Source organism: Benincasa hispida, chromosome 2 (genome assembly GCF_027475165.1).
Source record: "Benincasa hispida cultivar pf3 chromosome 2, pf3_genome.v1.1, whole genome shotgun sequence".
NCBI classification, from domain to species: Eukaryota; Viridiplantae; Streptophyta; class Magnoliopsida; order Cucurbitales; family Cucurbitaceae; genus Benincasa; species Benincasa hispida.
The window spans coordinates 59,695,998-59,710,780 of NC_143479.1; the positions used below are offsets into that span (position 1 = coordinate 59,695,998).

A 14,783-nucleotide genomic window follows, 5' to 3' on the forward strand; every position below is an offset into this window, starting at 1 on the left:
TACCCTCTCTTGTTTTCATATTTTTATGGATGGCAACCTACTGAGACAAATTTATTGAATTTTTGTAGCACAAGACTTGTTAAGAGTCTTCCATAAAAATATTATATTTTCATTTGTACCATTCGAATGACTTGTTGGATATCTATTTTATTTTCAGTTTTTTTTAGCGGATTTTAAAAGTTAAACTTGAAAAAACTTTTCCTTGCCTTGAAAAATGTCTAGGAAAGTTATATTTTTTTTTTTTTTTTTTTTTTTAATTATATGAGTTCAAATGTGTTTTCTAAAAAAGGAGAAAAATACAAAGGAACGTGAGGAAACAACATAATTATTAGAGAATCAACGTAATGTCTTGCCTGTGATTGGGTGTTATGTGTAATTTCATACTCGAACTTGACCGTGGGGGAAAATGTGGAATTTCTTTCTCTGTAGACAGAAATTTCAAGAAGTGGAAGAGTGACTTTTAGGAGGTGTTTGGCCCCCAAGTTGGGTTGGATGTGTAAAAATAATTCATCCACCGTTTGGTTTACCAATTATTAAAAAGGTTTATTGTCTCATTATTCGTGTTAACTAACATTTCTCATCTTGTTATTCGCATCAATTATCTCAATTATTCTCTTCCTATAATAATTATCAACTCAATTCAATTCTGCGCACTAAACGCCCCTTTAAGGAATTATAAAATTTAAGTTGTGAATTTTTTAGGTCCATATTGGGACTCACAAATTCCTTGTGCCGAACCAAGAATGAATGCATACTAACTTTTACTTCCCAACTCCATGGGCATGTAAAATTTTATGTGCAAATTATTATTATTATTTTACTAATTTTGCCCATTAAAATTTCAATATTACTTATAAGTGAGATGACTAAATTTGAATTTTGAATTTTTAGAATTAAAGAGAATGCAAACTGGATTTTAACCTTAAATTGATTTGTTCCTTGAACTTCTAAAAATGTCTAATAAGAAATTTTCATAGATGAAAAAAATGGTAAACTATTTATAGAAATAGTAAAAGAAATTGATAGATTTCTATCCGCGTCTATCAATCATATATTTCTATCCGTTTCTATCAACCACAGATAGACTTCTATCAGCTACCGATAGACATAGATAGACTTCTATCATCCTCTATCAAATAAGATTAAATTTTTGTTATTTTGTGTAAATAGTTTTATTTATTTTTCAATTTTTGAAATTTCCTCTTTTAAAATGTTAATTATAATAAAATATATTTTTTTAATACAACTACGATACGAAAGATTGAACCTTTAAACTTACTAGTAATGTTTTTTCTTTTTTTAACAATAGAATACTAGAATATTTTTACTATTATTATTATTATTATTATTTTGATAAAATATAGAATACTAGAATAATTTAATAAGGCAAGGGGCGAAAATTTTCAGGGGAAGTAATTTATTTAAGCGTTATAGAAATTGCTCCTTGTAAGTTTATAACACGACTTCCAAAGCTTTGACCATCGATTGCCGAATACTTCCCCGCCTTAATATTTTATTTCAGTTTTTTTCTGTTGCAATGTTTTCAATTCTATAAATAATAAGCTTGATTGCACTAAAAAAATAAAAATAATAAAAACTTGGCTCATGAATAATAAGCTTTCTTGTACCTCTATTTGTTTTTGTTTTAAATCCTTCTTTTTTTTTAAAAAAAAAAAAAAAAAAAAAAAAAAAAAAAAAAAAAAAAAAAAAAACAAAACATTTTCAACCTAGCATTAGTAGAGCCTTCCTTTTTTTTCCTCCATTTTCTTTTACTCCAGGTATTCATGGATTGAATTGGATTGAAAAACTTTTTAAAATCGAATCTAATTGTTCGGATTGTAATTTTTTTCAATCCAAATAACCCTTATTAAAAAAATGAACCCAACCCAACCCAAATATTGAAATATTTGGGTTGGATTGGTTCGGATTAATCGGATCATTTATTAAAATTTTATTTTAAAAAGAAGTAAAACATAAAGATGTAAAAATCTAATTTAATTATTTTCCTATATTGAATTAAGATTAACAACTCAATTTCAATTTATATAGTGAAAATTTTCTTTTTATAATGCAAAGAAAGTACTCTTAAGAGTTGTAGAATAATAAATTATTCAAAAAATAAAGATGAAAGATAAACGTATTACGTACTAAAATACTATATTGATTAATGACAACTCGAATCTCTCTTTTTTGATATTTATATATAAATATCAAAAATGATATATCAAAATGAACGAATTGTTATGAATCGATTCCAATATCTCCAAGTTGAAAAAAGAATCAAATATTAATTGATCAAATCATTTACTCCATCATACATAGTCACTCGCCTACTCAAGTAATCTGAGACCTGTTGCAAGGGGGGTGAGCCGCTCCAAGTCGAATCCTAACTCAATTCTATACATCATAAAGACGAAAAAGACCCTTTGCCACTTCCTTTTTTCGTTGCTTCAAAGGCATATTAGAATTAAATAAAATTAAAAATTGATATATGTATAAATAATTGTGTTATAAGTAATAAAAAATATATTTTAAAGTTAATAATAAATTCAAGTTTCGTTCGGGTTGATTTGGATTAAATTAGGTAAATCCATGAACCAACCCAACCCATAAAATTTTCATTTATTTGAACCCAACCCAAACCGCATGGGTTGGGTTGGATTGATCAGTTTTTTCAGGTCATCGGGTTTTTTGAACACCCCTACTCCAGAGTAGTCTTAAGCTTTAGATAAAACTAATAATAATTCACGTGCAATGTCTGCGTTTATGAAATTTATAGTTTATTTCTTTATTTATTTTATATTTTAAAATTTTAATATGAATGTTGAAAATTCATTTGTATTTATTAATGGTAAATCATGCTTTTGAAATATATTGAAATTGTTTTTATTACTCTATACTTTATAAATATATATGATACATTGAAATCTCTTTCTAAAGAAATAAAAACTATATGATACATTAAAATCTCTTTCTTAAAATGGAAATGGCCAAACAAAACAGAAAAGTTTGTATTTATTCTTTAAAAAATATTTGGTTATTATGTGAAGGGTTGTATACTATTTGTAAGAGACGTGTTTATTTGAATTTTAATTTTTATGTGAAGGGATGCATCAAGAGGATTCCACGTCAAATAAAAAGGTGTGATTATTATTTATTTAAAAAAATATTTAGTTATTATGTGAACATAAAATTAAATTACTTATTCACAAATATTTTTTTTCAGTTATTGTATTTATGTGAAAAATATAAAAATGAGAAAGAAAAGTTAAAAATATCAACAAAAATTCCAAAGAGTACAAATAAAGTTGTTTTTAATTATAAAAGGGTGTAAATATAATTTATAGTTAAGCTACTTTTTCACTCTCTCCTCGCTTCACTCTTCATATTCATATTGTTTTCCTCTCTCCTCCACTCATGCGATCTCTCTATTTACAAAGTTAATTTGTTGAAAACAAAAATAAGAAAAGAAAAAAGCACACATATTTTATGGGAAGGGTATAATTGACATTTAACAAAAAAAAATAGAGAGAGAAAGGTTCTTTCCTTTTTAATATAGTAGAGATAGTATAGATTGATAAATATTATATGAACTATCATGCATTTACTAATGTGCTCACCATTTATTTATTTAAAATTGTATGCCTTCTAAAAAGTAATTCTACATTAAAAAAAATCATCTACCCTAATTTTAATTTTAAAACATTAGAAAAGTTCTTGTTTTGTGACTATTCTAAAATTAAATTCTTATTTTTATTTCCATCAAACATTTGAATGTGATATTTTTAAAGGGTCTTTATCATTTAATATATATATATAGGCGTCACTTTCCCCATCTTCATGATGTCATTAATTAAAAAGGAAAACCAATTAAAATGTAGTTAAAATAGAGGCAGAAAGTTGTTGGCCAGTTCTTTACTTCTTGTATTATTCAGTTTATGAGAAACGGTTGGGATCCAAACAAGATTGAGACTAAATTAAATGAAATTAAAATATCATTTTTTTAAAAAAAAAAATAAACTTCATTAAAGTCAGAAACTAACCCCAATAAAAATTCTTATAAAAAATTAGATGACACATAAACAACGAGACCCTACGACTTTCCTCTTCAAAAGAAGGACCCCAAAGATAAAATAAAATAACATAAAAAAAAGGCCCACATATGCACACACGACTAGAGAATGGACGGCAAAATTACAAGAACGTTTACAAAAACCAAAAGAAACTTCATTAAGCGAGTGCAATAATAGCATTCACCATATTCACCATATTCTTTGTTTCAAACGAAGTTAGCATTAGGATCATTAAGAACCCAAATTATATCATTTTAACCACTAATTTTGTGATTGTTAAATATTCAAATTTAGTTTTAAAACTTTCAATAAACCTTACATACAATTTTTAGTCAATTTATAGTTATATATATATCTCCATTATAATTTTTTTGTGAAATACTTGTTCATTTTCTTGAAAGGAAATTAATATTATTTTTTTGCCAATGCAGATCGGAGAAGCAAAAGATTCGGGGGTCAACTCCGAACTAACCATCTATTTATTGAAAATATATGAAATTTACACATTTGAAAAATATAGGAATTAAAATAAGACCAGAATATGTATCAGATCTTGAATGGACAAATTTTGTACCAAATCTATAGTTTTTTATTGTGTATGGAATCTCTAATGGTCAATGCCTAATTAACTTTATAACAGTGTATCAAATCTCTAATCATTCAACTCAATAATGGCTAATAATTAAGGTTTCATTTGGAATTGTTGTAACTTTGTTTAATAAATTTCAGGATTTAGTAAATAAATACAAAAACATCTACAATAACTAAAATAGATTTATAATAAAAAAAATTGAACTTTTTTTTGTAATTTAAAATTTTAAATAATTGTTTAGTTTGTTTGTTATAGATTAATTTTTAGGTATTAAAAGAAATAGCTTTATTTTAAAAAAATTAATATGGTATACTTTGTTTTTAAAAAATATGGATTTAACTCATAAAAAATAGAAAATAGATTTGATTAGATGAGAAATAGATAAATATATAAAATGAATATTCTTTAAAAATTCTACTAAATTAACTTTTTTTTTTAAGAAAAAAAGTGATTTTAATAGGTTTAATTAATTTTTTTTTATTTTTATCAAAGGTAAAAAAATGGATTTTTTTTTTTCAAATGACTTTTGACACGATTGACCCAATGTCAAATGTAACCTAAATTGGATTAGTTATAAAACATTTTGTTTTCTCTAATATTTTATCATACAATTTAAAATTTCAAAAAGATTAATTTTAATATAAACTATTTTAGGGCAGATATCAATTTATACTCTTAAATTTGGGATATATGAATTTAAACTATGAAATTGTATCAATTTAAATCATGCCTCAATATTTGTTTCGACCATTATCATGTGAAACTTATTAATTATCAAACGTGTAGAATTTTTTAAATGCTAGTTTTACAAAATAGATGATTAAAACAAATAAATGGATTATTTTTAAAGGAAATTTGTCTAAATAGTCTTAAATTGATTTATTTGTAAAAAGTTAGGGCTTAATACAATTATTACATTTAATGAGGATTTTCAAACCAAACATATTGGATGGTGTAAATTGATAAACTTAAAAAAAGTTTATAGTTTAAGTTACAATTATTAATCCAGGGTTTACATTTATACAACCGCTAAAATTTAGGGGTTTAAATTTTTTTTTTCATATATTTTATGCTAACTACAAGTTAGTTTAACGCAAAGTTTCATATTTATATCTATTTGGTCCATAAAATTTCTAAAGTGTTTAATAAAACATAAACTTTCAATTTTGTGTTAGATTGGTCTCTAAAACTTGTTTAAGATGCTCAAACTTTCGATTTTAAGTGCATTGAATTTATGAATTAAAAAAAAAAATCAAATAGATTTTTAAACTTTCAATTTTGTATCCAATATAAATCCATAAAATATTTAATTTATATATATATATATATTAAGAGTTCACATTTTTACTAAAAATAAAATTGAAATTTAATGGTGCAATAGACATAGTATATCTAATTGGTCAATTATCAATTATCTTTTTAAATATTAAATAAATCACAAAGTTCTTAAACTTTAAAATTTAGGAACTTATTATGCACAAAATTAAAAGTTCTAATCAAATAGTTACAAATGCGAAGATTTAAAGATTAAGAGTATGTTCAGAATACATTTTTAAATGTTTAATTTAAAAGATAAGTACTTTAAAAGAAATTTGAGTGTTTAGCTAGCATTCAAAATTGTTTTTCAGGGATATTTTGATCGATTTTTATAAAAAAAAATGTTTAAATAAAAATAAATTTTTTAAAGAACTTTTTTCTTAAAGTTAATGCAAATGGACCATAAATTTGTAATTTATCATTTTTGAATGAATATCTTATAACAATTTAGATATAGAGTATCAGAACAAAAATAACCAAAATCATGTTTACTTTCGCCATTATACATAAAGTACAACAATTTTATTAAAATATTACCAACTAAAAAACAAAGGGCTGCACCAAATAGATTAAGGAATGTTCGTCTTTCAAAGAATATACATTAAATTCCTACTACATCGATAATTTTAGAAACATATTTACGTATTATATTTTCTTACATAAAAATTATTTTTATTATATAAGTAATTTCAATGAAATATTAGCGGAATAAATTTACACCATATTAATTTTAAGTTTTTAACTTACTTTTTTTAATTATTTTTTTAAAGTAGGGTTCTCAAACTAACCCTTGGCATTTGAAAATTGCAATTATTCGTAATTCGAAAAGGAAATTGAGAAAGCGTGATTTGGTCAATAAGGCAAAAATAAGGGGAAAAAAAAAGAAAAAAGAAAAAAAAAGTCAGCTATCCATGATTGGTGGGTTACCTTGAACCTTCCCGCACCTTGTTTTTCCCAATTTTCATCGGTTATTACAAATAAAAATTATAAAGGAATAATAAATTATCACTTTTTTTTTCTACATATTTTAGTTCAAATTTCTATTTGATACTTAGATTTTAAAATGCTATATATTTAATCATTAAATTTTGAATCTCGTTTTAATTTAGTCCTTAAATTTTAAAATATTACAAATTTACCTTTGAGATGTTTTAATTTGGTTATTGTATTTCCAGATATTATCTTAATTTTTTTATTAAAATATTCGCTACCTTAATTTCGGTTAATTAATTAAAAATAATTATAAAGTAAAATTTTAAATTTAATTTTAAAAGTGACGAAAATAGCGAAACTTAAATAATTATAATTCTTTTAACGATTTTTAGTTTATTAACATAAAATAACTCTAAACACAGAATGTGATTCATTATTTGGTGAAAAGTTGAGAATAAAAATGTAAATTTTGAAACATAGAGACCAATTGAAACAAAACTCAAATATTAAAAGTAAAATTATATTATTTTGAAATCTAGAGATTAAATTGAGAATAAATTTAAAATTTAAGAACTAAATGTATAATATTTTAAAATTTGATAACTAAATAAAAACTAAACCCAAGACCTAGATTAAAAAGATATCTTTCAATAATAATAATAATATAAAAAAATAATAAAGTTGATGATCGGTACACGTAAAAGAAAGTCCTTTTCAGTTGCTCTTTCTTCGCTCCGACCTTCCTCCTGATTCATTGCCCTCCATTTCTTCTTTTCACTCTAATCTCCATTACTATATCTTCTTCAATCATACAGATTTTTCTTCTTCTTCTTCTTCTTCTTCTTCTTCTTCTTCTTCTACACAATTCAATTTCATATCCTTTGTAGAAAGGATTCTTGTTAGGAAAAAGTTTTTCAGTTGAAGGATTTTTGTTTGTCCCGTCGGTTGAAGGTGTTTTTTGTTGCCGCGTTGAGATCTGGTTTTGAATTCCTGCTACGATGCTGCACAAGAGCTTCAAGCCTGCTAAATGGTTGGTTTTTTATTGCCTGATTATTTTTTTTGTTTCTATTCGTTGTTGAGAATGAGATTGTTCAACTAATTGCTTGGATTTTGGTTTGTTTCCTTATAATTTTCGATTTTTTTTTTGGATTTTTTTGGCTTTTCTGTTCGATCAATTGATCGAATTTTATGCAAATTTGTTTTTCATTTGAATTGAATTTAATTGGCTCGGTGCAGTAAGACGTCGCTCAAGTTAGCGGTTTCGCGGATTAAGCTTTTGAGGAATAAGAAAGATGTTCAAATCAAGCAGCTGAAGGGAGATTTGGCTAAGTTGCTTGAGGCTGGACAGGATCAGACTGCTAGAATTCGGGTACTGTAATGTTATTCTTCGTCTCAGGAATTGATTGTATTTATTTGTGTCTTTATCGAGCCACCATGTTTTTGAGACCTAATGTCATATCGGTAGATGAAATTTATCGTTGCTGTATGATTTACGCTTTAATTCGATGATCTTTGCTCAAATCTCCTTTTCCTGAAGAATTTATATTTTAATCTTATTTCAGGTTGAACACTTTGTTAGGGAGGAGAAATCGAAAGAAGCTTATGAACTCATTGAAATATTTTGCGAGCTAATTGTGGCGCGCATGCCAATGATCGAGTCACAAAAGTATGTCAATCTCTTTTCATCGAAGTTCTTTTTGTTGATTTCTTCTTATCTTTTTCTTATATGATATACTTTGATTTCAGAATGTGCCTTTGTATTTGATTTCATATGAGTTTTGGTTTCTCTTAAAGCAAAACTTCCCCTAGTGTTGTATGTGTTAACTTCTGATTTCTGAACATAAGCAGTAATTTCCAAAGAATGAAAAATTCTTTCACGTACAATTATTAATTCCATCTATGTTTTCATGTTCAGAAATTGTCCCATCGATTTGAAGGAAGCAGTTTCAAGTGTTATATTTGCATCGCCCAGATGTGCAGATATTCCCGAGCTCATGGATGTTCGTAAACACTTTAAATCAAAATATGGAAAAGAATTCGTCTCAGCCGCAGTGGAGCTACGCCCAGAGTGTGGAGTGAATCGTATGGTAAACGTGTTAGCTGTTTTGCGTTGATAAGCTTGGGAAGTGTGGATTCTTTCTGTGAAAATAACTCAGTTTCATTGACTTTCCTTTCCATTTTTACAACTTTCCAGTTAGTCGAAAAACTATCTGCCAAAGCACCTGATGGGCAGAGCAAAATTAAAATCTTGACTGCAATTGCTGAGGAGTATAACATCAAATGGGACCCCAAATCCTTTGGTGACAACATCAACCCTCCGGCTGACTTCTTGGTAAATTTTAGTTTTCATAAAAATTATTTCCTTTAATGCTCAAAGTGATTTTTACCAGGAAATGAAGACTTGGCTGAATTATTTATTTTAGTGTTGAATTTCTGTTTTATTAATACTAGTTATGAACTTTGTTGAGCAGAATGGACCAAATACTTTTGGGAAGTCTAATCAAATACAGATGGAGTCTATTGGTGGCCCATCCTCATTTGATCACAATAACAAAGAATCTTCTAGAATACACGTTCCATTCAAATTTAATGAAAGGCCTCATATACCTGAAAAATCCCCCGAGCACAGTTTGAGATCAAAACATCATTCCCAGCAATCCAACTTTGCTCATGTCGATGCCAATCAAAGAAACATCACTGGCCATCATAATTCAGAAACATCTTCTCGTACGTGAAAAATATTTTTGATTTAATCATCTTAATTTCTTTCCTCTCTATGAGCACATACATATTGAAGATAGTTACTTTTGCTTGGATTTGCAATCGTTGAATATATACTGAAGCCTGTGATATGCATAAATTAATGCAGAGGGGACGCATAGGCACTCAAATTCTGGTGAACAAATTAATTATTCTTCGAGTAGGCAGCAATGGAGTATGGATTTTAAAGATGCTACCTCCGCTGCAAAGGCAGCTGCTGAATCTGCGGAACTAGCAAGCCTCGCTGCTCGAGCTGCTGCAGAACTTTCTAGTCGTGGAAACATATCCCAACCATCCTCTTCAGAGTTCCAACATTCTTCGTCTTGTAATTTAAGGGCAGAAGGACCTCAAGGATACGCTAGTGTACATTTGCAAGATCAACAGCTTCCTAAAGACCAAGACGTCAGAGCCCCTTGTAAAAGTTCTACAACGGATGATAATTCGAGAGATGATGACACAAGAAGATACATGGGGGATGATTCCAAGAATTTTAGTTATCCGTCTTTGAGTGCTAGTAACAATGATGTTAACACATCTGCGACCAATTTCAATGCAGCAGACAGATACTCTTTCAAGAACTCATCCGAACCTAGGTTTAGTGATTCCCTTGGTAGTAGTGCCACTGTGGAGAAACAACCCAGAAAACAAGATGCAGACACGTCTGTGGCCAGTTTCAATGCTGCAGATAGATGCTCTTTCAAGAATTTGTCCGAACCTGTGTTCAGTGGCTCTCTTGATAGTGTGGATGAACAACCCAGAAACTTTGATTCTAATGCATCCGTCACTGATTTTAATGAATCAGACAGATACTCTCTCAAGAACCCAACTGAACCTGAGTTTAGTGGCTCTCTTGGTAGTACCCACATGGAGAAACAACCCAAAAACTTTGATGTAGAATATGTTAGCGATAAGCCGTTTGGTACGGGTTTTGACAGAACTAGTTCCTATGGGGATATGAGGATTGAAAATGATTCAATTAAAGTGCCTTCCCATGAGAAGTTGGGGAATGATGCCTATGAGAACCCTTTTGCCATGGATAAACCAAATGACAGTGAAAGTACTGTTGATACGAGTTTTAATGATCATGCCAGTGTGGTCTTTGATGATTATGGTCAAGATGATGATTATCTTCCAGACTACGATTTCCAGAGAAGAGAATCAATTCCGGAACTTTCATTGCCTAAGGGGAAGGTGCTAATAAATTCATCAACAGATGATACTTGGATCTTCAACCAAAACAAGGATGATTCTCCTGAGAAGGCTGTTTCACACTCGCAAAATTTTGATCGTACTTCTTTGTTTGCTGAAAATATAGGAAGTTTTGAGGATCCTTCCCAGTCTGATGACTTGTTGCCGGCAACTTTTGACCATTCAGATGGACCTAGTTCTGAAAGTGAGGAAGAGTCGAAAGAATCTGAGCTCATTAGTAAAGAAGACTCTAGTGAATTCTCCAAGAAGCAGGATTTGTACTCTGAAAAATCGGAATGCACTCGAAACATTACTCATGGATTATCTGGATCTTCAGATGAGGAGAATAGTAGCATGCCATCCCGGCAGCTCTCTTCTGAGCTAAACCCTGTGCATGAATTGAAGAAGAATGACAGCCCACCAAGTTCTCCTGATATTGTAGAGGAATCGACTTCAGAAGGCTATAGTGGTTTGAATTTTGGGAAACTGAAGGGTGGCCGAAGAAACCAAAAGAGTAATAAGCTTCCATATGCAAATAATTCATCAAAAAATGACTTACCATCAAAACAAGCATATGAAAACGATGCCTCAAAAACTGAGCAGTCTACCTCCGTTTCTTCTTCCACAGCTAGGACTTCGTTTAGATCAAATGCTTCCAGTGAAGATATATATGATAGAAGTGTAGAAGAAAAACCAGTTAAAGAGAAGAGATCACGAGCCAAGCTTAATAGCTTTAATTCCAATCTTGACGATTCGAAGGAAAAGTTCTCGGATTATACTCTCAGAAGTGATCAAGAGTCGCAGAACAATAAAGTGGTTCATGAAGTCTCGAAGATGCCAGCCCCAACAAGAGTTGCAGTTAAGTATCCTGGTTTCTACAATGACGATGATTCTGAGGAAGATTCACATAGTCAAAATATGAAAAACAGTCCTCGTCGAGTTATTGGACTTTCTAGACGGACCAAAGCATCTCCTAAAAGTCCAAGTCCACAGTTAGAGGACTCATACGGGATGCCCACGAGTCATGAGGATAGAACTGAGAGAAAAGCTTCAACTAGTTTCTATGCATCCGCATCACCATTAAAGGCAAAAACTGGAACAAGATACTCTGATCGCTTGGAAACTTCAGAGCAGCCTCAATCATCTAAACCTTTCAAGCAAACTCATGAAACTAAGAGGTCCTATATTGAGGAAAGGTTAAAATCTTCTGCACAGGAACAACACCACATTTATCCTCCAGAGTTAGATAGGCCAGACAATTTTGAGAGTTCAAAGTTTTCTTCTTTTTCAAGAGAGACAACTGCAGCTTCAGTAAAAGCTCGGGCTGAATCATGTAACTTAGAGCAGCCTCAATCGACGAAACCTTCCAAACCGATTCCTGAAACTAAAAGGTCTTTCCATGAAGAAAGATTAAAATCTTCTACAAAGGAATTGCCATCCAATCCTTCACCAAAATTAGCAACACGAGGCAACCCTGAGAGTCCGAAAAAGGAGAAGAATAAGGCAGTTGAGAAAGCTAGTCACGTTCACCCAAAGCTTCCCGACTACGATAACTTTGCAGCTCACTTCCTCTCTCTTCGACAAAATCCCAAGTAAATCCAGTTCCTTGGCATTGATTTATACTTATACATACACATAAGTATATTTTTTGATTTATTATTTTAATTAGTCCATGGTTTTTTGTTAGATAGTTCTTATTCATGATTCAAACACTGAAGGATACATCAGATGTGCAGGTTAAAGGATACAGTTTTCTGACACTTCGACTAATAATTTGTAGTTTAGGAAAAAACATTCAGTAAAAGAACCAATTAGCCAAAAGGTCAGGTAAGCGATAAATTTGTAAATGGAGAAAATAAGTATCTACACCACAATAAAGCTAGCAAAAGAACCAATTCTTAGGATCTACTAAAAAACGGGAGATGTGTTGTTGAAAATCTGATTGTTACTTTGAGTCCCTAATGACCAGAAAAAGGCCCTGACAGGCTTAAGACACAAGCTCTCCTTTTCCTTTCAAAAAGAGTGGTCCATAAAAAGAGAAGTATGGATGACTCCCATATTTGATGCCAAAGGAGTATACCAAACAAGATGATAGGATCCAAGCCCCCAAAATGATAGAAGAGTTTACTTCAGAAGGTAGATATTCGTATGGTAGAAGAATTTTCATGAAAGAACTTGTCATTTGTTGGTTAAAGTGCCATCCCTTAAAGGTCATAAGTTCAAATCAATTTAAATTAGTTGATTAAAGGGCAATTACTAAAAGGTCATAAGTTCAAATTCTATTTAGAAATCATAGGAACTATTCATTTGAAAGAATGTCTTCAAGGCCTAGGTTTTCCATTCTCTCTACAAGTGCTCTTTTCCTGCTCCGGTCTTTCTTCAGGAAGAATCTTGAGCATTTTCTTCATGAGAAAGAAATGGTATGAATTCGTTCGATTAGTAAAGAAAAACAAACTGTAATTAGGTGATTTTATCATCGGAAAAAAGTCAATCTATACTCGTAAATTTAGAGGTTGAGAAGTCTTAAACTTGGAGTTTCTTCATTAAAATTCAAACTAAACTTTCACAAATGATTAATGTAGACAATAAAAATAATACTTATCTGCAGTTAAATGGACAAAATGGTGTCTCAATTAGCTAGTATATTATTATTATATAAATATTACATTTAAATTTCAAATTTGATTATTTATTGAGAAAAATAATGAATATATTTAAATTGAATGTTTAAATTTAGATTATATAGGTGAATAATTTGATTTATATTTATTTCTTTCTACTAAAAAAATTAATTAGCTTTCTAGTCCAAAATTTGAGTAATTTATTTTTAAATTCAAATTATCATTCAAAACTAACCAAGTAATCATGATAAACAATTTAATGATAAAATTAATTATTTAATTAAAATTTCTTCACAATAGTAATTTAAATTAATTGTTTTTTTTTAAAAAAAAAGTAACGAAAAAATTCCCCGTGGGGAATCCGATCCCTGCAAATTCCCCGTAGGGAATCCCGCCCTGATCCGACATCTCCAGTCTCGTCTTGTGGAGATCAACATGTTAAATTGTATCAAATTTCACCAATTTCACCAAATTGACGTGAATGTTAAAAAGTTGTGAGAAGATGCAAATATAACAATTAGATCTAAAATATTAATAGATATAACACAATGCAAAAAAGTTGTAGATATGGCAAAATTTTGATCAAGCTCTTTGAACCATTGATATTGTCGGTAAGAAACTAGAAAATTAAGTGGTCAAATGATTTTTTTTTTTTTAAAAAAAAAAAATATTAGCAATGGGTGATTGTTCCTTTCGTTCTGAGTAATCCATAAGAAAGCTGGGAACAAATCCATCTAGATAATCCCCTTCTCATCAATAAATGGATGGCCAATGAGAGTATGTGAGAAGGGTAATATGCTCATTAGAGAGTGCGGTGAACCATCCGAAGGAGAGATAACTCCTTCCAAAACTACTTTGCAAAAACGCAAAACAATAAAAAGGTGACCCATCGTCTCATGGGCGGCATGGCAAATGACACAACAGTGTGGGAAAAGAGTCATGTGAAGGAGGAGTCGCTACAATTTATCGCAAATTGCTTAATGAAGAGAATGTAAAGGAGCTTTCGGGTTAATTCCCATATTGAGGGGCAATGATTTTTTTGAGAAGGCACCCTTTGCTTCAAGATTCTAGACACATCTATCCTTTTGTATGGTAATATGGACCTCAATGAGACTATCCATTCTTCAATCTTCTCTGTAGTAAAGTTTCTTCCGTAAGTAATAGACCATCCATGTTGTTCGCTCTATAGCTCATGGATAGTAAAGAATTTTTGTGTGGGTATAACTCAAATTCTAGAAATCACTATTGAAATATAATTCTTGTTTCCAAATCATCGTGCATGAATTGGGGAACAAATAG

The 14,783-nt window shown here is 29.8% G+C and overlaps 1 protein-coding gene across 1 annotated transcript; it reads left to right on the plus strand.

Moving 5' to 3' along the window:
- Positions 1–7,608: 7,608 nt before the first annotated feature.
- On the plus strand, positions 7,609–12,621 carry LOC120071136 (Regulator of Vps4 activity in the MVB pathway protein). Its single transcript, XM_039023216.2, has 7 exons — positions 7,609–7,945; positions 8,152–8,284; positions 8,478–8,581; positions 8,831–9,002; positions 9,110–9,247; positions 9,387–9,642; positions 9,785–12,621. Exons 1-7 carry the CDS (start codon positions 7,914–7,916, stop codon positions 12,457–12,459), a joined length of 3,510 nt encoding a protein of 1,169 aa, XP_038879144.1. The 5' UTR covers positions 7,609–7,913; the 3' UTR covers positions 12,460–12,621.
- The last annotated feature ends 2,162 nt before the right edge of the window (positions 12,622–14,783 follow it).

What these genes read in the sequence shown, in the direction of transcription:
- LOC120071136 (XM_039023216.2), top strand. Translation starts at nt 7,914, where the DNA reads ATGCTGCACAAGAGCTTCAAGCCTGCTAAATG. An exon ending in AGCTTCAAGCCTGCTAAATG is followed by an intron (nt 7,946 to 8,151) that starts GTTGGTTTTTTA and finishes GGCTCGGTGCAG; the next exon opens with TAAGACGTCGCTCAAGTTAG. An exon ending in CCAATGATCGAGTCACAAAA is followed by an intron (nt 8,582 to 8,830) that starts GTATGTCAATCT and finishes TTTCATGTTCAG; the next exon opens with AAATTGTCCCATCGATTTGA.